The 26160-nt window shown below is 41.9% G+C and overlaps 1 protein-coding gene across 18 annotated transcripts in view; it reads right to left on the bottom strand.

The window, feature by feature from the left end:
- LOC104675570 (microtubule-actin cross-linking factor 1) overlaps window positions 1-26160 on the bottom strand; it is a 392257-nt gene that overhangs the window by 238239 nt on the left and 127858 nt on the right. For 13 of the 18 annotated variants that reach the window (XM_030942495.1, XM_030942497.1, XM_030942493.1 and 10 more), the window contains exons 2-4: window positions 19820-19881; window positions 3299-3388; window positions 1466-1561 (exon numbers count right to left, since the gene is read on the bottom strand). In XM_030942495.1, the coding sequence (XP_030798355.1) occupies window positions 1466-1561; window positions 3299-3388; window positions 19820-19881 (248 nt within the window). The remainder of the gene's footprint in view (window positions 1-1465; window positions 1562-3298; window positions 3389-19819; window positions 19882-26160) is intronic. The other 5 variants (XM_030942502.1, XM_030942512.1, XM_030942508.1 and 2 more) reach the window with 1 other exon arrangement.

Below are 26160 nucleotides of genomic sequence, written 5' to 3'. Positions count from 1 at the left end.
CCAGTTTCCCAGGAACATAGCTGTCACTGAAGGGCACCCTTTACCCCAGCATGAAATACCCAGAGCAAACAAAACTTTGATAGTGTGGGGCTGTCAACATAATTACTCCTGAGAAAGTTATGCCAGTCATTCAATCCCAGATGTCATACAACCCATTGGAGAGAAGCCCATCTCTATCCAGTGCCTCTGGTACCCTGTCCAAGGCTCAACTATTACCAGTCAGAAAGTGAATGCAGTCTCTTTGCCTACTGAGTATCGCAGAAAGGGATATCTACCCCTAGAACATTTTTTTCTGCTTACTTTCTAATGTTGCTTTTATTTTGCTAAAATTTGGACTGAAGTATCACTCTATGTTATATCCACTTTTTTGTAAGTGTCAAATTGGCACTAATTAAAGGCTGATAAAATACAAGGTAGCTCTGTTGCGGGTGTCTGCACAGAGAAAAACATTGCTCCAAATTAAAATGGGCAAAAAGTAGCCTAAACATGGAGAGATAAAGATGGAAGCATCTTCTGGGCACTCTCCAACACTTCTAAGCAACACTTCTCAAATAGGAGAATCTGTACACAGTGATGTCAAGGCCTCTCTGGGCACAGGATAACTTCTTCAGTCAAAGGTTTAAGAAAAATCTTTTTAGTAAGAACCTTTTCTCAGTCATTTCAGCTCAACTAATTGTGAATATGGCTAGAAGATGATAGTGCCTATAAAATGGAAGATTCTAAGGCAACGAGAAGGGAGACAAAAGGTATTTTTAAAATGATTTTAAGAGGACAGAGAACGAGGATATTGCCTAATTCTTGTTTCTGGAAAAAGATTTTGGACTATAATTTAGGACCTGCAGGCAGAATGTACTCCTCTTATACTCTAATCTTTACTCTTATGTACCCCCCACCAAAAATAAATACCCTAAGAACATGCAAGTTAAATCTCTGTCCTCTATAGCAACTAGATATTATTGAGCAAAGCCAGAGTATCTCCATGCAGTGAGTTTGCAAACAGGCTGCTTTGAAAACAAATGACAGGGTGTATGATGAGAACCTAGAGGCCAGAGAGGTGGAGAGTACCAGTTAGTCTGGACCGTGGAGCTGTGAGCAATTAATTGTCATGCTGTCAACTAAATTTTCCACAATTCTGCAATCTGCACTCAGAAAACACAGCAAGGCCACCAGAAACCTATGGATCTCCAGGTCAGAAGGGAACTTGACACCTCCAAAAACCATTATTCTTTTTGTGCCACCCCTTCTCAGCTAAGAAAAACAATTCCCAGTCCACAAGCATCTAACAGTGACAAAAGGTACAATTAGTTTTAACTACTTTCTTTGGGACCCAAATTCCCAGGTGAAATGAGAAGGTGGCAAACGGTAAAACTGAACTACTTGGAGACCTTGAGAACCTCAGACTCTCTGATGGCCCTGCAGTGCCAGCAGTGCCAGCTGGGATGCTGGCATCCCCAGGAGGACCTACTACATCATCATCATCTTCCTCCTCCTGCTCCTCGTTGTTTGTATGGCGCCAGGAGGGCATGCTCACCAGACGGAGGGTCTTCAGCCCTGCTGGCTCCTTTGGCCACCAACCAAGGCAAAGACACAACAGAGGAACAAGAAATTCACAACAAAAAGATGGAAAGGAAATGAATGCAACATTTTTAAAAAAAGGAAAAACAAATATGAAAATACCCTCCCACCTCTGAAAAAGATATAAAACTAAATCAAAATCAGAGCAGATGGTTACACTGAACACTTCTTATGATGAAACACATCTTCAATTCTCCTTGGCCTCCTACCCTTTCTGCTTTTCTAAGTCAACTATGGGAAAAAACATGGTGACAATAACTGTCAGAGAGATATCTGGATGGTTTTTTTGGTGAAGAGATGATATCCTATCAGTATCTCCACAAACACCTAAAGGTTTTCAAAGGTTAGGAAAAGAAATTAGATTGAAGTAGTTTCAACTTATTACATAAGCAATACAACCAAAAGAGATCACTTTTCAATATCAGATCATTACAAATTCATTAAATGTACCAGACACATTGCCCAAAATATAACTTTGTGAGTGGTGAGAATAAAGTCCAGCACAATAGAAGTAAAATTCTGATTACTTATTAGATTTACAAATGTGAGCCAGAGAGCAAGAACTAGAAATTAAATGTGCCGGCTATGCTAACAAAAGCTTCTGTCAATTTTAGGCCATTAAAATATATATAATTAATTCTACTGCAAGGCAAAAAAAAAGATACAAAACCAAAACAAAGGGCCCAGGGGAAGCCAAGCCCCAATCCTAGAAGGAGCTGAATATCACTTAAGCAGTAAAATCAAATGTGCCAAATTCTGTTACTTAAACACAACAAACAATGACTAAGAAAGGCAGGGAGTGGGCCGGTCTTCACAGACTACTTGAGCTATACATCTCTTCAGTTCTCTATTTCTCCACAGATATTTCCAGTATTCAACCCTGGACTTTTCTAAATGAAAATTATGTTGTCTATGGCATGAGAGAAAGAATATGAACTATATGGAATCACCTGCTCCCATTAGGCTTAAATATAGAAAACAGTAGGCCTACAAGTGGGTGATTTCCATCCCTGAAAGCAAGTAGAAGAACTATCATTTGGCAAGACAAGAAGCTCAGACAGGATTTGCCCTCAGATACGTAGGTGTTTCCCATAATCAATGTTAAAACATTTTGGAAAGAAGCAGGCATATTAATTATTCAAGGACCCCAGATGTTCTATATCCAGGGCTACGCTCAGACAGCAACTTCGGCAGCTCTCCAAATCTGTGAGACTCAATGAATCACAGAAGGGAGAAAGTGAGATGATTTGGAAAAAAATAACTTCAAACACCTGGGCTTTTAAATGTAAACTTCATGTCTTTAGCTGAATACATAAAATTTAAAAAATTCATAATAGATTGGAAAATGAGAGGTGTCTATACAGACTAGAGCTCTAAGAAGAAAAAATACACCTAATTTAAAAAAACCTTTAAACATGAATCTACCGTTTCTGAAATATTAGTATCTAGAAAATAAAGAAAAAGTAATGCAAAAACATGCAGATATAAAAAGGAATATAACTAATTCCTCACTTCAAGAAATGAGAACATATAATACATCAATTTAAATTATATAATTTGTAAATTCTGAGTTAGAAATAAAGTCCACTAACATTTCCTTCTACTTCTTCCTCCCACCTAATAGATGAAGCAGTGATGGCTGCCGCCCTCGCACTCAACGAGATGGACCAATATGTCATTTGTGGGGCCACAATTGTGAGGCCATTCATTAGAAGAAGCTCACCAGTTTGATGCCTGAGAGGACCTCCAACAGAGAGATCAGGTTATGGCCATCCCGCAGATCTTCATAAAGATCATTGATGTGCTTGCGGACCTGTGAATGAGAGTGAAACAGAGAGATTTTTATTTGATATTGAATTATTATACTATCCACATAAAAATCTCTGGTTCTAGGTAAACACAAATTAAAGAATTTAAAAGTGGAAGCAACAATTAAATAATAAAATTCAGAAAGCTTCAGATTGGAGTAAAATACATGTGAAATGATAATACTTTACCAGAAACGTGTGTGTTTTTTAAATTGATTCCAGATCTATTACACACTCTAACCAACATGCAACAATGTCCTAGAAAGTTTGGACAAGAACATGGGAAGTCTTCATTATCCTGAGACACCTCAGGAATTACTATGAGCCAAAATGTAATAGCATGGCAAATGATGGGTAGATGAGTCCAGCCAGAGTCAGAAAAGCCCTCCAGAGTGCTGCAAAAGAAACTAAATGCGGCCGGGCACGGTGGCTCAAGCCTGTAATCCCAGCACTTTGGGAGGCCGAGACGGGCGGATCACGAGGTCAGGAGATCGAGACCATCCTGGCTAACACGGTGAAACCCCATCTCTACTAAAAATACAAAAACTAGCCGGGGGAGGTGGCGGGCGCCTGTAGTCCCAGCTACTCGGGAGGCTGAGGCAGGAGAATGGCGTAAACCCGGGAGGCGGAGCTTGCAGTGAGCTGAGATCTGGCCACTGCACTCCAGTCCGGGCGACAGAGCGAGACTCTGCCTCAAAAACAAACAAACAAACAAACAAACAAAAAGAAACTAAATGCTAGGTACCCAATGTTTCCTGGGGTGTACTTCTAATTTAACCCTTCTCTTACCAAATATTTCTAATAGTGAATTTGAGAATAATTTTCTTTGTGGGAAATTTGAATTAACTTTAAAATTGAAACTATGGAAAAACAGATCTCACTTTGGGAGAAAGTATGGTTAATATCAAACATGGTACTAAATGTTTAATATGTTATCCATCTCGCATATCTCTAAGGTAAGTATTATTATCATTTCTATTTTACACATGAGGAAATAAGGCACAAAGAGGTTAAGTAACTTGCCCGAGGTCACCAAGTGGAAAAACCGGCCTCAGTTTGGTCTGATTTTAGTCTTTGCCATTAACTACTATGCTTTATAATCAGCCATCATCTCATTTTATTTATTTAATCCAAACAACTACCTTGTGAAGTAAAAGAAACGAAGGAAGCTAAGGTTCTGAGATGTTATGATCACTTAGCTATAAGTTAAGTGGCAATCGGATTTCTGATTCAGTCCCAGTCTAGTGACAACTTCATTAAGTGATACTCATTGCCAGGTGCAGTGGCTTGTGCCTGCAATCCCAGTACGTTAGGAGGCCAAGGCAGGAGGATCCCTCGACCCTAGGAGTTTGAAACGAGCCTAGCAGTTCAAGATCAGTCTGGGCAACGTGGGGAGACCACTTCTCTACCAAAAAAAAAAAAAAGGCCAGGCATGGTGGTATATGCCTATGGTCCCAGCTACTCAGGAAGCTGAGGTGGGAGAATCACTTGAGCCCAGGAAATCAAGGCTGCAGTGAGCTATGATCACACCACTATACTCCAGCATAGGCGACAGAACAAGACCCTGTCTCAAAAAAAAAAAAAGTGAGTTCACAACACAGAATGGGAAGGCTTGTAGAAAAATTATAAGGAAGACTGATTTTTAATATATTAATTCTCCAGACAACATTAGAAAGGGCTACTTTCAGAAGTAGTAGAATTTCAGTTACTATAATTTTTTGAGTAGAGGCTGGGATTTGGGGATTTTTACATTTGAGTGGAAAACTAAAGTCCTTTCCAATTATAATACTCAAAGTAGCTCTGAAAGTAGAGGGGGAGGCCAGGTGCAGTGGCTCACACCTGTAATACCAGTGCTTTGGGAAGCTAAGGCAGGAGGACTGCTTGAGCCCAGGAATTCAAGGCTCAAGGCTGCAGTGAGGTATCATCGCACCAATGCACTCCAGCCTGAGTGACAAACCAAGACCCTTTTGTAATGAGGGGTTTCTTTTTTAACCCTGTCTCCAAAAAAAAAAAAAAAAAAACTGAAAAAGAAACAAAGTAGGATAAGAATGGAAACTGGACAAGATAAAGAATGGAAACATCCGCAAAGACTTCCTCGAAGAAATAGGACTTGGAGAATTAGCAAATGTTTTAGTAGAAAGAAGATGGAAAAACCACATAAGACTAGGCACAGAGATGGACATATGCAAGGTATGTGTGTTTATTTGTATGTGTGTAAAGAAATAAGAAGGTGACAGGTACATTATACAACTGGGGAAGATGGTTCATGATGAACTGGAACATAGTTTTAAAAACTGAAAGAATATATATATTTTTTGAGACAGAGTCTTGGTCTGTCACTAGGCTGGAGTGCAGTGGCACAATCTCGGCTCACTGCAACCTCTGCCTTCTGGGTTCAAGTGATTCTCCTGCCTCAGACCCCTGAGTAGCTGGGATTACAGGTGCGCACCACCACACCTGGCTAATTTTGTGTTTTTAGTAGAGACAGGGTTTCACCATGTTGGCCTCAATCTCCTGACCTCGTGATCTGCCTGCCTCAGCCTCCCAAAGTGCTGGGATTACAGGTGTAAGCCACCACACCCGGCCCACACTTTTAAGTTTAATCTTCAATATTAACATCTTCTCCATCACTTTAAGTCTAAACAATAAACAAAACAAGACATCTAACTCAGAGTTGTAGAATTTGCCGATTTCCATGATGCAAATATTCCCAATACAACCAATTTCAAGCTACTAATATAATATCACTAAATGCAATGTTGGGAAGAAATGTACAGTAGCACACCTTTATGTATAGTATTTCCATCACAGAGACACAACAGACATAACCTCAAGAGCACAGACAATACTAACATGCAGCAAAATAATTATGAAATGAACAGCTTTGAGGATTTATTACGTTTATTTTAAATATAATTTATTTAATTGTATGTTTACATAGTTCAATTTTTAATAATAACTGTGGCTGGGCACAGTGGCTCACACTTGTAATCCCAGCACTTTGGGAGCCTGAGGCGGGTGGATCACCTGAGGTCAGGAGTTCGAGACCAGCCTGGCCAACATGGTGAAACCCTGCCTCTACTAAAAATGCAAAAAATTAGCCGGGCATGGTGGTATGCGCCTGTCATCCCAGCTACTCAGGAGGCTGAGACAGGAGAATTCCTTGAACCTCAGAGGCAGAGGTTGCAGTGAGCCAAGATCACGCCACTGCACTCCAGCTTGGGCAAAAGAGCAAGATTCAGTCTCAAAAAAAAAGCTGTGTTTAGCAACCAGCTCACAAAATTGCTGAAAATTTAACATTTGGCTCTCATGAGTCCATAAGCTGGCTCCAGCACACCAGGGGCTCCAAGATTTCAAAACCCCTCCCTCTCACACCTGTAATCTCAGCACTCTGGGAGGCGGAGGCAGGTGGATCACCTGAGGTCAGGAGTTCGAGAACAGTCTGGCCAACATGGTGAAACCCCGTCTCTACTAAAAATACAAAAAATTAGCCAGGTGTGGTCATGGGTACCTGTAATCCCAGCTACTCAGAAGACTGAGGCAGGAGAATCGCTTGAACCCAGGAGGCAGAGGTTGCAGTGAGTCAAGATCACACCATTGTACTCCAGCCTGGGCAATAAGAGTGAAACTTTGTCTCAAAAACAAAAACAAAAACCCCTCCCTCAAATAGATCCAAGGTTTCAAGCTTGCAGTGTGGAACAACAGTAGTACACCATTAACAGAAATAGGCAGGTCATAAGGTTTGTTAAAAAGGCAGCGGATTTGACAAACTCAATTTTAAATACGTTGAATTTAAAATGGCAGCAAAGGAGTTGCAAATGGAAATGTTCTTGAAGCAGCTGGAAATACCAGAATTCAGTCTGGATCAGCTGAGAACTTAAGTTTAGATGTCACATGCACAGAGGTGCTAGCTGAAGACACGGGAAACGGGCTTTCTGGATTAGGAGTAAGACAGAAGAGCAGAGTGCTAAGGACTGAGCCTTAGGGAATAGCCAAAATTAGAAGGCAGGAGATGGAAAAGCAATCAACAAAGGACAGAAGAAAAAGACAAAACAAAATAGTAACAGTGAAAGAGGTAAGCAAAAATGTAAGCAGTGTAATCAAGACAGGAATGATCACCGGTATCAAATACTACAGCAGAAGTCAAGGAGGATAAGGACTAAGAAAGCTTTTTAACTTTCCTACAAATAAAGTGCTTTTGTGAGACTATTTCTCAAGAGAGTAGTAGAATGAAAATCAGATTAAAATTAATGGTAGGTTTTTTAAAAAGTCAGAAAAGATTACATACTTGACATTAAGGATTAAGAAGAGAAGGGACAACTAAGTTAAACGAGGGATTTATTTTTGATAGATAAGATCTGAACATAGGGAATAAAAATCAGGAGAGGACATTGAACAAATAAATAAATAAATGAATAAATATTGATTGACTGATTGAGACACAGTCTTGCCATGTTGCCCAGGCTGGTCTCAAACTCCTGGCTACAAACAATCCTCCCACTTCAGCCTCCCAAAGTGTTGGGATTACAGGCGTGAGCTACCACTTCCAGCCTGAATAAATATTTAAATAAATTGTGGTCGCTAGGCGCGGTGGCTCACATCTGTAATACCAGCAATTTGGGAGGCCGAGGCTGGGAGATTACCTGAGGTTGGGAGTTTGAGACAAGCCTGGCCAACATGACAAAACCCCGTCTCCACTAAAAATAAAAAAAGTTGTGCATGGTGGCACATGCCTGTAGTCCCAGCTACTCAGGAGGCTGAGGCATGAGAATCGCACAGGTGGGGGTTGCAGCGAGCCAGGATCGCACCACTGCATTCCAGCCTGGGCGACACAGCAAGACTCCACCTCAAAAATAATAGTAATAATAAACAAATTGCAGTTGGTCTTGAGGACCAAGTGAGGTCATCTTATCAACAGATATTAAACACCACAGAGTATTGAAAAGACAAAGCAGGCAACTTGAAATGTAAAGTTAATTTCACACTAAGGCCCTCATGTCTCTTTCTCAAAATTCTGATTATGTGTTATACCTGTGATAGCAAAACTTGTATATATTATAAGAAATTTAGATGAGAACTAGCTTATTATGCCATCTCAATCTTTGTCTGACTACAGTAACCAAATAACTATAAAAATAAAACTATTGGCCAGGCACAGTGGCTCATCCCTGTAATCCCATCACTTTGGGAGGTCAAGGCAGGTAGATCACCTGAGATCAGGAGTTGGAGACCACCCTGATCAACATGGTGAAATCCCCTCTCTACTAAAAATACAAAAATTGGCAGGATGTGGTGGCTCATGCCTGTAATTCCAGCACTTTGGGAAGCGGAGGCGGATGGATCACCTGAGGTCAGGAGTTTGAGACCAGCCTGGCGAATATGGCAAAACCTTGTCTCTACTAAAAATACAAAAATTAGCTGGGCGCGGTGGCATGCACCTCTAATCCTAGCTATTGGGGAGGCTGAGGTAGGAGAATTCACTTGAACCTAGGAGGCACAGGTGGCAGTGAGCCAAGATGGCGCCACTGCACTTCAGCCTGGGCAATAGAGCGAGATTCGGTCTCAAAAAAAAAAATATTGGCTGGGTGTAGTGGCTCACATCTGTACTCCTAGCACTTTGGGAGGCCAAGGTGGGTAGATCATGAGGTCAGGAGTTGGAGATTGGCCTGGCCAACATAGTGAAACCCCATCTCTACTAAAAATACAAAAAATTAGCTGGGTGTGGTGGCGGGTACCTGTAATCCCAGCTACTTAGGAGGCTAAGACAGGAAAATCACTTGAACTTGGGAGGCAGAGGTTGCATCGAGCCAAGATCACGACACTGCACTCCAATTCGGGCTACAGTGCACGACTCCATCTCAAAAAATAAATAAATAAAAATACAAAACTTAGCCAGGCATGGTGAGGCACTCCTTACATTCTAGCTACTCAGGAGGCTGAGACAGGAGAACTGCTTGAACTCAGGAGGGAGAGGTTGCAGTGAGCCGAGATTGTGCCACTGCACTCCGCCCTGGGCAACAGAGTGAGACTCTGTCCCCTGCAAAAAAAGTTTTTAATAAAAAATAAATAAAACTATTGAAGAGATACAGAGAGAGGTAATGGGAGAGGAGAATGCAAAGAGATTTTTTTTCCCTTGCCTGGAAAATTGTCAACAACAGAAAACAACAGTCTGTTTCTAAAGCATACTAGACACAGCTCTACCTAAAGAAGGGTAAAGAATTAGCTAACATTTACTGCGGGTGCTTCTGTGTCAGGAATTTTTCAGACACAGAGATAGGATTTGGAGGGCTCAATTAACATCCCCCAATCACACATCTACTAAATTGCCAGGCTGATCAAATCCAGATCTATCTCATCCTAAAATCCTCATCTCTTCTGCTCATACTAGTTTGCCTGTGAAGTTTTCCACAAATCTCTTAGGAAAATGACCAGTGAACTAAGCAACAAAATTTCAGAAGGCCAGGTACGGTGGCTCAAGCATGTTATTGAGCACTTTGGGAAGATTATTTGAGCCCAGGAGTTTGAGACCAGTTGGGGAAACACAGTGAGACTCCATCTCAACAAAAAAATTTTAAAAGTTAGCCAGGTGTGGTGGTGCATGCCTACAGTCCCAGCTATTCAGGAGTCTGAGGTGGGAGGGTTGCTTGAGCCCAGCTGACTGAAGCTGCAGGGAGCTATTATCATACCACTGCACTCCAGCCTGGGCAACAGAGTGAGATCCTGTCTCAAAAAAAGAAAAAGTTTTAAAAGCAGCCAACTGAAGCAAGATTGTTCAAGAATCATCCATATGGATGCTTCTTTCTAACAAATAATTATAATGTTCTGTCAATAAATGAATAAAAAACTGCAATTATTCAGGGCCTTGCCTGTTTGCACTCTCTGAGAAAATCGTTGTCAAAATTAGTAAATGTCTCCAATGAAGATATATAAATGGCTAATAAACACCTGAAAAGATGTTCAACATCATTAGTCATAAGGAAAATATAAATCAAAACTGCAGTGATTCATGCTCTCTAGGATGTCTATACTATAAAAGACAGATAATAAGCGTTAGCAAAAATGCAGAGAAACTAGAACCCTCATCCACTGCTGGTGGGGATGTAAAACGGTGCAGTTGCTTTAGAAGATAATGTGATGGTTACTAACACGTTAAACACAAGTTACCATACGAACCACCAGTTCTGCACCTAGGTATGTAATTAAAGAGAACTGAAAACATATGTCCAGACAAAAACTTGTAAATGAATGTTCATAGAGACAGGGGTTGCAGGGGCAAGATGGTGTCTCAGTACATTACCCAGGCTGGTCTCAAACTCCTGGCCTCAAGAGATCCTCTCACCTCAGCCTCCCAAGGTGTTGGGATTATAGGTGTGGGCCACTGTCCCTGGCCATAAAGCTTTTTTTGTTTCTTTTTTTTTTTTTAAATAGGGTCTCACTTCCATCGCCCAGGCTATAGTGCAGCGGCACGATCACAGTTCACTGTAGCCTCGACTTCCTGGGTTCAGGTGATCCTCTCACCTCAGTCTCCCAAGGCACACACAACCATGCCTGGCTAGTTTTTCTATTCTTTATGGAGATGGAGTTTTGCCATGTTGCCCAAGCTAGTCTCGAACTCCTGGCCTCAAGCTGCCAGCCTCAGCCTCCTGAAGTGCTGGGATTACAGGCTTGATCCATCACACCCAGCCATAAAGTGATTTCTTAAAACTAGTGAATAATTAGATTTTGAGAGACCAAGTCCAATCCTCCCCAATGCCCAAGCATTAATAAGTCAAGGAGGGCTCTGCTGTCTGTTTTTTTTTTTGTTTTTTGGTTTTTTTTTTTGAGACAGAGCCTCACTCTGTTGCTCAGGCTGGCGTGCAGTGGTGCAATTTCAGCTCACTACAAGTGAGCCTCCTGGGTTCAAGTGAATCTCCTGCCTCAGCCTCCCAAGTAGCTGGGACTAAAGGCACACGCCGCTATGCCCAGCTAATTTTTTTGTATCTTTAATAGAGACAAGGTTTCGCCATGTTGGCCAGGCTGGTCTTGAACTCCTTGCCTCAAGTGATCCACCCACCTCAGCCTCCCAAAGTGCTGGGATTACAGGCGTGAGTCACTGCACCTGGCCTCCATTTTTTAAAGATTAACTTAAAGCTATGAAAAAATAAACAGCTTTCCTCAATTTCTGAGTGGCTTTAACAAAGGGAATAAATTACACTTCAGTGCTTGGAATCCTAATCTGAGCTCAAAGGGACTTTAAAGATACCCTTAGTTTATAGATGAGAAAACCATTGCCTAGAGAAGCTAAATAACTTGTGTAAGATCATTTAGCTGGAAAGTATCAGAGCTGAGCCTAGAACATTGTCCCCTGACTCCCTTAACAAGGCTTCTATGATGCTTGGAGGGTCAAAACGACAGATTATCAACAATTTTAAATAATAAGAGTACCCTCCTCCCCACCATACATCCATACATACACAAAAAAGACCAAGGGTTGTCACATAGTATCCCTTTTTTTTTTTTTTTTTGAGATGGAGTCTCACTCTGTCACCCAGGCTGGGGTGCAGTGGTGTTAGCTCACTAAAACCTCTGCCTCCCGGGTTCAAGCGATTCTCTTGCCTCAGCCTCCCAAGTAGCTGGTATTACAGGCAAGCGTCACCACACCCAGCTAATTTTTGCATTTTTAGTAGAGACAGGGTTTCACCATGTCGGTAAGGCTGGTCTCGAACACCTGACGTCAAGTGATCCACCCACCTTGGCCTCCCAAAGTGCTGATATTACAGGTGTGAGCCACTGCGCCTGGCCTCATGGTATTGACACCTGCTGAAAACTTGATCTAGGAATCTTTCCTCTAAACAATTAAAAGGAAATGTAAGCAGCCCAATTTCCTTGACTCAGACTATGTTGAAGAGCAATATATAGGTCAGAGGAGAAAGTTTTAAAGAGAAAAGCATGTTATTTACTCTCTCCTACACTTATTAAAAGATACAGGGAAAGGGAAAGTGAGCCTAGTAATTTCAGATAGATTTCTGAATGGCAAATCTCCAAACTGTAAAAACTGAAACCCATATTGATTCATTGGCCAAATCTGTCTTCAAGGAAAAGCCCAACACTAAAAAAAAAAAAAAAAAAAAAGATTATAGTTGTCCTAGACTTCTTTACTCTGGAAAGAACTATGCTTAAATGCAGGGAATGAAAGTAGCAGCTGGGAATCCCTGTTTGAGAGAGGGGGTGGGAGGGGAACAAAGTGTGAGGTTCTTTGCATGTAAGAATTTTTATCGTATCTCTGTTTTGAGAATTCCCTAAATTGCGAGGAATCTAACAGTGGTACTGGTCAACCCGGATTAACAGCTTCTCTAAGAATGTGGATGATTCTAAAATCCACAGGCTGGGCACGGTGGTTCATGCCTGTAATCCCAGCACTTTGGGAGGCCAAGGTGGGCAGATCACCTGAGGTCAGGTATTCGAGACCAGCCTGACCAACATGAAGAAACCCTGTCTCTACTAAAAACACAAAATTAGCCAGGTGTGGTGGTACGTGCCTGTAATCCCAGCTACTCGGGAGGCTGAGGCAGGAGAGTCGCTTGAACCCAGGTGGCAGAAGTTGCAGTGAGCCAAGATCGCGCCTTTGCACGCCAGCCTGGGCAAAGAGCAAAACTCCGTCTCAAAAATATAAAATAAAATCCACAAAAGGTAGCTTTACTTTCATAGGCAGGCACTTAAGCATAGGGAATAGAAAATCCAGAGTAAAGCCCAAGTCCAAATGTAGGCCCAAATGTAGGCCTGACAAGCATTTAGAGTGAAATTAAGTCCTAAAAACATCAGGTCCAGGTAAAGACAGCCACAAACCCCTACCATATAGTCACACATAGGCAACAAAGGCAACACTCCTTTCCTTAGCATCTAACCAGCACTACACTTTGTCAATTTCTTAAACTACACTGCCAGTCTCATTCTGATATTTCCCACAGACATGAATAAGCAAAAAGGTATGAAGTTCCACCCAGTGATTAGGGAGTCAGCGAATTGACTCATGTGGCCAAAACAGAGGCTATATAGGAGAGAATACCTGGAATGAGTGCTACCCTGTATTCAACTAGAGAGCCTCAAACAGAAATAAAGAAATTTTAAGTGGGCCAGGTGTGGTGGCTCACGCCTGTAATCCTAGCACTTGAGGGGGGCCAAAGCAGGAAGATTCCTTGAGCACAGGAGTTTGAGACCAGCCTAGGAAACATAGGGAGACCTTGTCTCTTAAAACAGAAAGACAGAAAGAAAGATGGATGGACGGACGGATGGACAGATGGATGGAAGGAAGGAGGGAAGGAAGAAAGAAGGGAAGGAAGAAGGGAAGGGTTGTCAGCGTTACTAAAAATTTGAAAACGTTTGCTGGTATATATGGAAATTTTACCTAAAATTCCAGGAAAGCCAGGGGCTTCTAGATTGCATATACAAAAATGGAAAGAACTGCTCTATCTGCTAGATTAAATATTGGGCTTTTCCTTTGTAACTACTAACCCCTGAAGTCAACAGGAACTGACCAGAAAAAGCATTTTTCTCCCTCCTAAGGAGCTCATACATACTTTCATGTTCTCTTTAGGGGGATACACTTCATCAGCTACCAGCACCCAAAGATACAGCATAGATAATTTAAATAAAACCTCATTTGGAAACCTAGATTTCTCTTTTGGATGGTTCTGGTATACAAGCAGAACTCTTATATATGTATGTTTACATTCTAAATTAGGTTGTTTATTTCAGATGCTTACATCTTTAACAAATCTCTTTTAAGATTGGATCAGAAGTGTTCTCAATAAGGAAGAATTAATTTGCTTATCCCAAAGTAAGCTGTTTCCCAAAAGGTTACCAGGGAATCCAAGAGATTTCAAGATCAACTAAATCTAGAAGTTGGGAGACTTGGTTTGTGGTTTTATTTATTTATTTATTTATTTGAGACACAGTCTTGCTCTGTCACCCATGCTGGAGTGCAATGGCACAATTTCAGCTCACTATAACCTCCACCTCCCAGGTTCAATCGATTCTCCTGCCTCAGCCTCCCAAAATAGCTGGGATTACAGGCGCCAGCCACCACACGCAGCTAATTTTTGTATTTTTAGTAGAGATGGGGTTTCACCATGTTGGCCTGGCTGGTCTTGAACTCCTGACCTCAAGTGATCCACCCCCCTTCAGTCTCCCAGAGTGGTGGGATTACAGGCATGAACCATCATGCCAGGCCACCTGGTTGGTTTTGTCCTTACGTTGGTCTACCTGCCGAAGATGACATTAATCTGGGGTGTACTTGGGGAGCAAAGCAAAGGATGCTCGAGTTGCAAAAAACAAATCTCAATCCCTAATTCTCAGCCTAAAATTCAAATAATTCCAATTTAGAGCAATAACTCTGAATAGCAGTGAATCTCTCTCTGAAATATCCCAAGATAAGCAAATGTTGTTGAAACTGTAAGGCTGGGGGCCTGAGAAGAGATGAAAAATAGCCAAGGATTTAAGTAAAGCTTTGGCTGGCCTCCAATTTCTAACAATGCTATGATGTGTTCCTCTAGCTTCTCCCTCCCTGAGCCTCCTGTCATCACACAGCACTGAGGCAGAGGTCCAACAGGCAGCATCAGCTACAAACAGGCAGCAAGGAGCCAGAGCACTGGAATTCAACTACAAAGTTCAGGGGACAAGCTCAAGGCAGGATTGATTCAGTTCCTCCAACTGTTAGAGACAAGGTATGAAAGAATCAGCTGCAAGCATAGTTAGCAGAAAGAACAAGTAATTTTGATCAGAAGACTCATGATTGACTGATCCTTAGCTCCATCCCTCACTAGCTGTATCATTTTGGCAAAGTCACTTCACTCCTCTAATTCTCATTTTTCCCTAGCTATTAAAATTGAGAGGATAAAACACCTTTACTTACTTCAGGGTTATTATAAGGATTAAGACAGGTAAGAATGTGCTTCATAAGCTATAAACACTATTGAAATATTAGTTACTCAAGGTAACAAGTACTTATTGGATACTTCTCATGTGCTATGTGCAGCACTTAACAGAGAAAGTAGCATACTACAATCCCAGTCCTCAATAAGTACTGTAACAGAGAACACCGGTGAGTGAACACACAGGCATCTCTTCAAGGCAGTCTGATACAGAGATGGAGTTGCAATTGATTTAATCTGAGGAACAGAGGTCAGAATCTCAGGAAGGTGATACTGGAGCTGGGCCTAGAAGGTGAAGTGGGTGATGACCAGGCAGAGGAGGCTGGGACATGCATTCTAGGGAGAGAAATAAATAAGCAAGGAGGTGTGAAAGTACACAGTGTTTAGGGAGCAGTGAGTTGTCTCATGTGGCTACAGTGCAAGCACAAAAAACAGAGTGCTTAGAAATGAAGCTGGACAGGTGGGTTGGAAATGCTGCAAACTGCCCTATGTCATGACAGAATTAGGTGACATCAAACTCTAGAGGCAACTAGTAGCCATGGAAGAAATTTACAAAAGGAAATCACAGTTGGACGTGGTGGTTCACGCCTGTAATCTCATGACTTTGGAAGGTTGAGGCAGGCAGATCACAAGGCCAGGAGAGCAGCCTGGCCAATACGGTGAAACCCTGTCTCTACTAAAAATACAAAAATTAGCCAGGTTTTGGTGGCACACGCCTGTAGTTCCAGCTACTCGGGAGGCTGAGGCAGGAGAGCTGCTTGAACTCAGGAGGCGGAGGTTGCAGTGAGCTGAGATTGCGCCACTGCACTCTAGCTGGATGACAGAGCAAGACTCCGTCTCAAAAAAAAAAAAAAAAAAAAAAAAAGGAAATTATAATTTCTTTTTCTCCTTACTTCTCTCTCTTTCTTCTTTGTCCTAACACTATAAATAGTAAGACATAATATTTGCCCTCAAGTGATGATATAGCTGAAAGACACACCATGTATATAAACACTCTGGATGCTTTAACAAAAGCACATAAGGAGTACAGTCGGGGCACAAAGAAAGGGTAGTCAGTTCCACATCAGAGAGCCAGGAAAATACTTACTGAAGAGGTGTTAAGTTGGTGTTATCCAGGCAGAACAAACTTGGGGAAGGTATTCCAAGCACAGGGAGTAGAATGAACAAAGATACAGAGTCATAAAATAGCATGGCACACAGTTCAGCAAGAGCTCAAGGTATGAGGGAAACTTGGTGCTATGAGCCTGGAAAGGTAGGCAGCAACCAGAGCCAGTTCTGCATGGGTTAAGAGCACGGTTTCTAGACTTTAGGTTGCCTGAATTTTAAAATTTCAGTTCTGCCTTTTTCTAGCAGCATGACCTTGAACTAATTACTTACCCTCTCTAAGTAATTTATAAAATGGGGATATTAACAGAACCCACAGCATAAGATCACTGAAGGATTAAATGAAATAATCCATGTAAAGGACTTAGTATATAGAATGTCCAATTTAGACTAGGCATGGTGGCTCATGACTCTAATTCAAAGACACTGGGAGGCCAAGGCAGGAGGATTGCTTGAGGTCAGAAGTACAAGACAAGCCTGGGCAACATACCAAGACCCCATCTCTACAAACACACACACACAAATTAGCCAGGCACGGTGGCACGTGCCTATAAACCTAGCTATTTGGGAGGCTGTGGTGGGAGGATCACTTGAGCCCAGGAGTTGGAGGCTGTAGTGAGCCATGATTGTACCACTGCACTCTAGCCTGGTAACAGAGCAAACCCTGTCACACACAGACATAGAGAATATGTCTGATTTACAGGAAGTCTTCAAGATACTATTACTACTATTGTTATAATAGAAAACTTTATTAGGAAACTATTATAATGGTCAAGGCAACAGACACAGAGGCCCTGAACAAAAGCAGCGATATGGAGAAGAGAAGACAGATGCATGCAATCTTTCTGAGCTGCAAGTGATTGACTGGACTTGGTAACAAGGGAGAGATTATGGGCAGTACTGAATCAAATAGGTTCCTAACTTGGACAACTAGCTACATGAGTGAAAATATTTAACAATTTAGGGTGTGTTCAATAAAAGCTATGGCTAGGTAACATACAGATGAACATGTAAAATATACCATGACACATGCCTTTGGCTCAGGCAAGAATCCAAGAAAAGGCTATATCACTGCCTCCTTATTCAGATTTTGTAGTGTGAAAATCATGCTCACCTGCAGTACCCATTAAACAAGTGGTCCTAAGAAGTCATGTTTGATTTATGTAACCACCTCCTTACCCACGGTTTACTGAACTATAGATGGACAATTGGCCCATGGAGGAAAAAAAGACCTCAGCCCATCAGACTTTCTGTGTTTGTGCATTCAGAATCATGTGGCCTCAGGGGTTTACATCACTGTTTGAGGCACAGCCGCCATGGCTCCCTCATAGCAGTAAGAGAAAAGCAGAGAAATGAATATAGGGGGTACACAGAAGTAAAATGAAAGAACACAAGGCCCCATAAACAAGAAAGACCTGGGTTGGCCAGGCGCGGTGGCTCACGCCTATGATCCCAGCACTTTGGGAGGCTGAGGTGGGCGGATCACCTGAGGTTGGGAGTTCGAGACCAGTCTGACCAACATGGAGAAACCCCATCTCTACTAAAAATACAAAATTAGTCGGGAGTGGTGGCTCATGCCTGTAATCCCAGCTACTCAGGAGGCTGAGGCAGGAGAATTGCTTGAACCCGGGAGGCAGAGGTTGTGGTGAGCCAAGATTGTGCCACTGCATTCCAGCCTGGGCAACAAGAGTGAAATTCCATCTCAAAAAACAAACAAACAAACACAAGAAAGACCTGGGCAGCACAGTGAGAACCCATCTCTACAAAAAATTTTAAAAATTAGCCAGGTGTGGTAGTGCATGCCTGTAGTTCCAGCTACTCAGGAGGATGAGGTGGGAGAATCACTCCAGCCCAGGAGGGCTACAGTGAGCTGTGATCTTGCCACTGTACTCCAGCCTGGGCAACAGGGTAAGACTCTGTCTCAAAAAAAAAAAAAAAAAAAAAAAGAGCGAGAGTAGTTTTCGGATAACTGTTTAGGTTTCATAAAGCCCAGCTGCATCTAGACACCAGATTCTGTGAGATCATCCCGTATCAATTTCTACTTGTGTTTCTTTGCATCCCATGCAACAAAACAATCCCAGTGGCTACAATGGATGAGACTGCCCAAAAAGAATACAGAGACAAAACCAAAAAATGGCCAAGGTTAGGATCCTGGGGTATACCAACATGGAAGAGTCAGACAGAGGAAGAAGAGTCAATGAAACAGGTAGAAAAAAAGGCATTCGTAGAGGCAAGAGGTAATTCAGGAAAAAGCAATGTTCTAGAAGTCAATGTAAGAGAGGGTTTTAAGGAGTAGACAACAGTATCAAATGCTCAGAGAAATCAAATAAGAGGAAGAAAAAACGAGGCTACTGGATAGGGCAATTAAGGGATCACTGGTGACCTTTCCCAGAGAAGCACTAATTATTATTATAATTCAAAAGCTTACGTTTTCAGATCCTAACTGCCACAGTAGTCATACTGTTTTATCTTTAGGTGAGTCTTAACATGCCTCTGTTTTGGTTTCTCTTCTATTTAAAATAATAATAATATATTATTATGATATTTATTTATATATCTAATATATAATAATAATTATTATTATCTTTAGGTGAGTCTTAACATGCCTCTGTTTTGGTTTCTCCTCTATATAAAATAATAATAATGATGATAATAATAATCTTCACCCAGCCCTAACCATTCTAGAAATATTCTGTATTTTAGACTATCTGGTGGTAAAATTCATGTAAAAATTCCTCAAGTCAAACATTTAAGCTTCATGCACTTTAAGAGAAAGAGACAAAATCCCCCTCTATCAACCTTCCGTAGTATTCAGATTAAAAAATAAAAATACACTGGGTGAAGTGGCTCACGCCCGTAATCCTAACACTTTAGGAGGCCAAGGTAGGAGGAGCACTTTAGCCCAGGAGTTTGATACCAGACTGGGCAACATAGTGAGACCCTGTCTCTATTTAAAAAATAAATTAATAAATGAAAAAAAAAAGAAAGAGGCTTATAAAGTAACGTATAAAGCTAGGAGTAAACTGTTATTTGAATTTTTTAAATCATCCCATGGTATCCTCAACCTCTGCCTCCTGACGTAATGGTAGGTAATACTGTCTTCACCAAGAAGCAGTTTAATACAAGTTTCCATGCTATTATGACTATGTTAGTTTTCAAAAAGCTGGGCATGGTGGCTCATGCCTGTAATCCCAGAACTTTGGAGGCTGAGACAGTAGGATTGCTTGAGCCCAGGAGTTTGAGAACAGCCTGAGCAACATGGCAAGACCCCTTCTCTATTAAAAAAGGAAAGAGAAAAGTCACGTGTATCTTCATAGACTCGAGCACACAGCAAGCAATCTAAACCATCTGAAAGATGGAATGACAGATCCAGATGAGAGCAGTGAGAGGTGTTGGGGCAGCATATATATGAAGGGGTCCTACCTTCATTAAGTGCTTGTTGACCCACTTGGTGAACGTTTTCTTCTGAACCCGGTCCCGTTCATCTGTAAAGAAAACAGAGAAGGCACTGGCTTAGTGCTACGCAGGTAACAGGTTCCCACACTGCAGCCCTGCCCACACCTATGTTTCTCTAGAACAACTTACCCACATAACTGTGGGACAGTGACTTCTTCTTAGGAAGGTTTGGGCTAGCTGAACTTCCTCTTTGGTCCTGATCACGTTGTCACTTTACAAATTAGACAGAATCATCATGTGCCTCAAAAATCATACCATGGCAAAGTCTCCTTGGCATCATAATTTGAGCAGAGCAGGGGGCAGGGTGATTTCCCACTTCTCTCACAACAAGCTTCAAAAAGCCAAAGCCATGATACCACCAACAGATGGGGTGGCCTTGACATTTGGGACACACATATTGCAGTGGTTAAATTTCACTCTTCACGTGCTGATCTGCCTGAGTAAAGCGCAACTCCCTCCCTCTCCTACCCCAGTAATTTCTTCATTCCAATTTCTTTACCAGCCATTATCAAAACACTCAAACTCTCAAAGCTGCCCAGTTTACCCCCACTGAACATCTCTTCCCTCTCTCCCTTCTCCTGTCATAGCAGCAAACAGGGAGTTTCTTTCTCCATTTTTTTTTACCTCTTTAACAGAAACATGACTATCAATGCTTGACAATGACTGCTCCACAGAGACCTTATCCTGTAAAGGACTTACTTTCTCCGACTCTTGCCAATTCCCCAGAGCCATTTCTAGACCACTGAGCCATCAGTCCTGGTCCTTTTCTATTTTTGAAAGCCCACACCATCCCCTATAACATCTTGTTCAAATCATCCTCACTGTCATGGACCATGCCCCGCAGCCTATCCCCTTCCACATGGCAAATCTACCTTAGCCTTCCCTGATGACTTGGTTCATTTATCATCTCTACATATACGTGAAGATACATGTGACAATGCATCTGTACCTACTTGGCTCCACGGGCACTCATCTCCAATTCATGTCCAGCCACCACACTGCCACATTTGGGGCCTTATTCCTTCCCCAAACATACCTATTTAGCACTTACCATTATCAGTCTCTCATACCCTCTCCTAATCATTCTAAACCTTCAATCACTCCATTCTTATTTTACCCTATTCATTAAGGACATCTACAGCCGGGCATGGTGGTTCACGCCTTGTAATCCCAGCAGTTTGGGAGGCTGAGGCCAGTGGATCACTTGAGCTCAGGAGTTGGAGACTAGCCTGGCCAACATGGCAAAACCCTACCTCTGCTAAAAATACAAAAATTGGTCAGCTGGGGGTGTGCACTTGTAGTCCCAGCTACTCAGGAGGCTGAGGTGGGAGGGTGGGAGGATCGCTCGAACCTGGGGGGCGGAGGTTGCAGTGAGCTGTGATCACACCACTGCACTCCAGCCTGGGTGACAGAGTAAGACACAGTCTCATAAAAAGAAAAAGAACATCTAAGATAATCCCAGTCCATGCCAGACAACATGGTTATGCAATTCAAAGCTTCCCTCACTAATACCCTAGGGACTCTCCCTGCCTAACCACCTACTACTACATTCACCATGACAATCTGCAAACCTAAATTACCACCATTGCCCGCTGCTTGACTCTTCCATATCTTTTCCAAGACAGAGAACATTTCAGAAGAAAGTTGCAGAGGTATATAAATCTGGTTCACTAGTAATTCATACAAGCTTCAGCCAGGTTCTCGCTCCCCATTGCCCAGTTATTTTCTTCTTATTGATCCCCTAGGAAAAGCCAACATACTGCCATTCCAAACAATGTCAATGCTTGTTCTACATCCCAGGAGAATATATTTATCTACTTATTTTTCCTGAGTTTATAGCCATTCAACAAGCACTTCTTATCTTGGTCTCTGTTTTTATCTTCACATCCTTATTTTCAGCCTTGAATCCTTTCTTGCTTTGCAAGGAACAATTTTCTTCCTACTATGAACTACAGCACTAAGGAATGGACCTTAGAAATTATATAGTCTAATTCTTTGCTGACACACAAATCCCTTTGACAACAAAGAATCATAAGTTCACGTCGAAAGGTCTCTACAACTCTCCCATAAATCTACAATATTCTTGATGTTTAAAATTTAGGATAACAGAGAATTCACTAACAGAGGAAGAAAGACAACGTACCAATGTAATAATTCTATAAAATGTCATAATCTGCTTTCCTTATGACTTCTGCCTATTGACTCTCATTTGGGACTGTTAGATGTATTATTATTAGGCCAGGTGCAGTGGCTCATGCCTGTAATCCCAGCACTTTGGGAGGCTGAGGCGGGCAGATCACCTGAGGCTGGGAGTTCAAGACCAGCCTGACCAACATAGTGAAACCCCATCTCTACTAAAACTACAAAATTAGCCAGGCAAGGTGGCGCATGCCTGTAATCCCAGCTACTCGGGAGGCTGAAGCAGGAGAACAGCTTGAACCTGGGAGGCGGAGGTTGCAGTGAGCTGAGATCGTGCCATTGCACTCCAGCTTGGCAACAGGGCGAGACTCCATCTCAAAAAAAACAAAAAAGTATTATTATTAGACTTAAAAGTTTAATCCATCTTTCAATTGATGGAGTCTTGAAAGTATTTGAAGCCAAGATTCTTATTAGATTTGACCACTGTCATTCCAACATACTTTGATCTTTTTAGATGCTGATTTAGTTATCCAACATCATCATCCTTTCCAAGCCCGGGTCATCTGCAGACTGAATCAGAATCAGCTTCCAACTATAGTCTCATCGAAATCACTGACACTTTGCTCATACTACTTATTTTCCCTTCATGGCAGGCTACTTCTCTTCATCTCTCCAAATGGTATTTATTCTTTAAAATCCACCTCGTTCATTCACTCATGTATTCTTTATTTGTTTTTGAGACAGAGTTTTGCTCTTGTCGCCCAGGCTGGAATGCAATGGTGCGATCTGGGCTCAGTGCAACTCTGCCTCCTGGGTTTCAGCGATTCTCCTGCCTCAGCCTCCAGAGTAGCTGGGATTACAGGTGCCCACCACCACATCAAGCTAATTTTTGTATTTTTAGTAGAGACGGGGTTTCACCATATGGGTCAGGCTGGTCTCAAACTCCTGACCTCAGGTGATCCACCCATGTTGACCTCCCAAAATGCTGGGATCACAGGCACCTGGCCTCATTTATTCTTTAAATAAGAGAAATAACTTCAAAGCAGTTTGACAAGTGCTATAACAGGTAAGCACAGAGTGCTCATGAACATAAGAGGTTAAGCATACCTTGGTAGGGACAGGAAATATGGGGGACTTAATGAAGTTTCCAAGAGGAGTGACTCTATCGAACCTTAAAAGATGAGTATAAACCAGAAAGAGAAGGGAAGGAACAAAGTTGCTACATAAAGTTATAGCTAATGCAAATTCATGGAGACAAGAAAAAGCTTATGTTCAAAAAACTGCACAGAATTAGGAATAGTTGAAAGACAACTAGGTAGTGGCAAGATAGGATGGTATGAGCAAAATCACTGACCTTTCATGACAAGCTTAAGGAACCCGAACTTTATCCTATAGGTAAGAGGAAGCACTGGAAGATTTTGAATTGGAGAATGACATGCTCAGATTTGTGTTTAAGAAAAATTCTGGCTGGCTTTTCTGACAACTCCAGTTCTCAACAGTCTCTGTGTCCTCCAAATATCTATGTTACTTACTGGGCTAATCACTCAATCAGCACTTAAATAATTATATAGTGTTCTGAACTTTTAATATGCTTATTCTTATATTACCAGTGAGATCATTAACTCCTCGAAGAGAACATAATTTACATTTTTGTATTTCCCACAACTGGCAACACCTAAAGCTCTACATAGTAAGACCTCAAACATAAAACCACCAGAGAGTGTTCTTAATTGGCCAAGTATGATTAGAAGACTGGCTACAGAAACACATAAAATGAAATCAGAACTGAGTTACCTACAAGAATCCAGTTCAATATATAAAAACCTCAAAACCCTGCCAGGCAAGCTGGCTTATGCCTGTAATCCTAGCACTTTGGGAGGCTGAGGCAGAAGGATCACTTGAGCCTGGGAGTTTGAGGCTGCAGCAAGCTATGATTGTGCCACTGCACTCCAGATGGGACAACAGACTGAGACTCTGTCTGAAAAAACAAAACCACAACATGCCAGTAAGTATCACTTGTGTGCTGATATAAGAAGGCATGGTGGGCCGGGCGCGGTGGCTCAAGCCTGTAATCCCAGCACTTTGGGAGGCCGAGACGGGCGGATCACGAGGTCAGGAGATCGAGACCATCCTGGCTAACACGGTGAAACCCCGTCTCTACTAAAAACTACAAAAAACTAGCCGGGCGACGTGGCGGCGCCTGTAGTCCCAGCTACTCGGGAGGCTGAGACAGGAGAATGGCGTGAACCCGGGAGGTGGAGCTTGCAGTGAGCTGAGATCCGGCCACAGCACTCCAGCCTGGGTGACAGAGCGAGACTCCATCTCAACAACAACAACAAAAAAAAAAAAAAAAAAAAAAAAAAAAAAAGAAGGCATGGTGGAAAAATTAGAACTAACTAAAGTTGTGTACATTACATTTTCACACGATATCAGGCCCACCGTGCTTCACTATATTAATTACCTTCATAGCCAAAAACAGTCTGATTCTAATTTTAAAAATTCTCATTCTGATGACAAAAGTGTTCTTTCCTTTTATAATTTCTTTTTTTATAAAAGCTATGTATGTTTGCTGTAATAGGTCAAACAACATACAGATGAAAAAGGAAAAAATTGCCAGGCACGGTGGCTCGTGCCTGTAATACCAGTACTTTGGGAGGATGAGGTGGGTGGATCACGAGGTCAGGAGATCGAGACCATCCTGGCTAACACAGTGAAACTCCGTCTCTACCAAAAATACAAAAAAAATAGCCGGGCATTGTGGCGTGTGCCTATAGTCCCAGCTGCTGGGGAGGCTGAAGCAGGAGAATGGTGTGAACTTGGGAGGTGGAGCTTGCAGTGAGCCGAGATCGCACCACTGTACTACAGCCTGGGTGACAGAGCAAGACTCGGTCTCAAAAAAAAAAAAAAAAAAAGAAAAAGGAAAAAATTAACAGATTTTCTTTTAAACTAGTAAGTGCTTTTAAGGAGGTGGAATTCTTCTGGTTTCTTTTTAGTACATTGCCTTATTTCGTTTAGACCTGAACATGTGAGTAGCATGATTCTTTTTAATTTTACTATTCATAGTCTGGGCACGGTGGCTCACACCTGTAATCCCAGCACTTTGGGAGGCCAAGGCAGGTGGATCACGAGGTCAGGTGTTCAAGATCAGCCTGGCCAACATAGTAAAACCCTGTTTCTACTAAAAATACAAAAATTAGCTGGGTGTGGTGGCCTGTAGTCCCAGCTACTCGGGAGGCTGAGGCAGGAGAATTGCTTCAACCTGGGAGGCGGAGGTTGCAGTGAGCCGAGATCACGCCACTGCATTCCAGTTTGGACAACAGTGCAAGACTCCATCTCAAAAAAAAAAAAAAAATTACTATCCACAAATTATTCTGTTAATCTACCAAGCCCTTCCATAATGGTAATGTACTAAGGAAACCTGATGGTCTCATACCAATCATGCTTCCAAAAGCTAAAAAGCTGACTTTCAGCTCTGGAGAAAGACATTTAAGTACTTATTGTGAATATAATCATTAAAGGCAACATGATTACAAGCCCTTCCCAAGACTAGCTAGCCTGCTTAGAGCTGAGCCATAAGCTCCTCAGAAAAGGGTTTTATAGAATTCCTTTGCCCCTAAGAGCTGGAAGATCATTTTTTAAGATCCTATGTTGGTATGCCCATCAATTACATGAAAGTTCATTCCTGGTTTAAACTTCAGGATCAAAGAATATTACAGTGCCTAGAGTTTAATATCTTAATCTTCAGCAAGGAAATCCAAGAAGCAACATTAAGAATTACGCTGACCTTCAGAATAATAGCTCAGACTCTCAAACTATTTAGTAAGTTTTAGATTGGCTCCTAACACATAAATCCCTAGTTTAACTCCAGGCCTAGCAAAGATCTTTCTGCCTAACATTGCAGGTTAGGCAGAAAGGTAACACTGAGGTAAAAGTCTCAGAAAGTACCCTTATGTGAGAGGAAAACTGGCAAAGAAAAGGCAATATTCATTTTAATGTTCTTTATAATCTCAGCCCCACCAAAGGCTATAAACAAAGAAGCGAGAGCCCATGGCCCACCACCAGCATCTCTACAGAAGTGGAGAACCCAACTGCCCATCTAATTTTCAGATTTAACACTTTAAACCTTATTAATTACTTAGAGGTTACTGAATTAGAAGGCTTAAATTAGA

The sequence above is a fragment of the Rhinopithecus roxellana genome, chromosome 12, assembly GCF_007565055.1.
Source record: "Rhinopithecus roxellana isolate Shanxi Qingling chromosome 12, ASM756505v1, whole genome shotgun sequence".
NCBI lineage: Eukaryota > Metazoa > Chordata > Mammalia > Primates > Cercopithecidae > Rhinopithecus > Rhinopithecus roxellana.
This window is presented reverse-complemented; position numbering and strand designations above follow the sequence as displayed.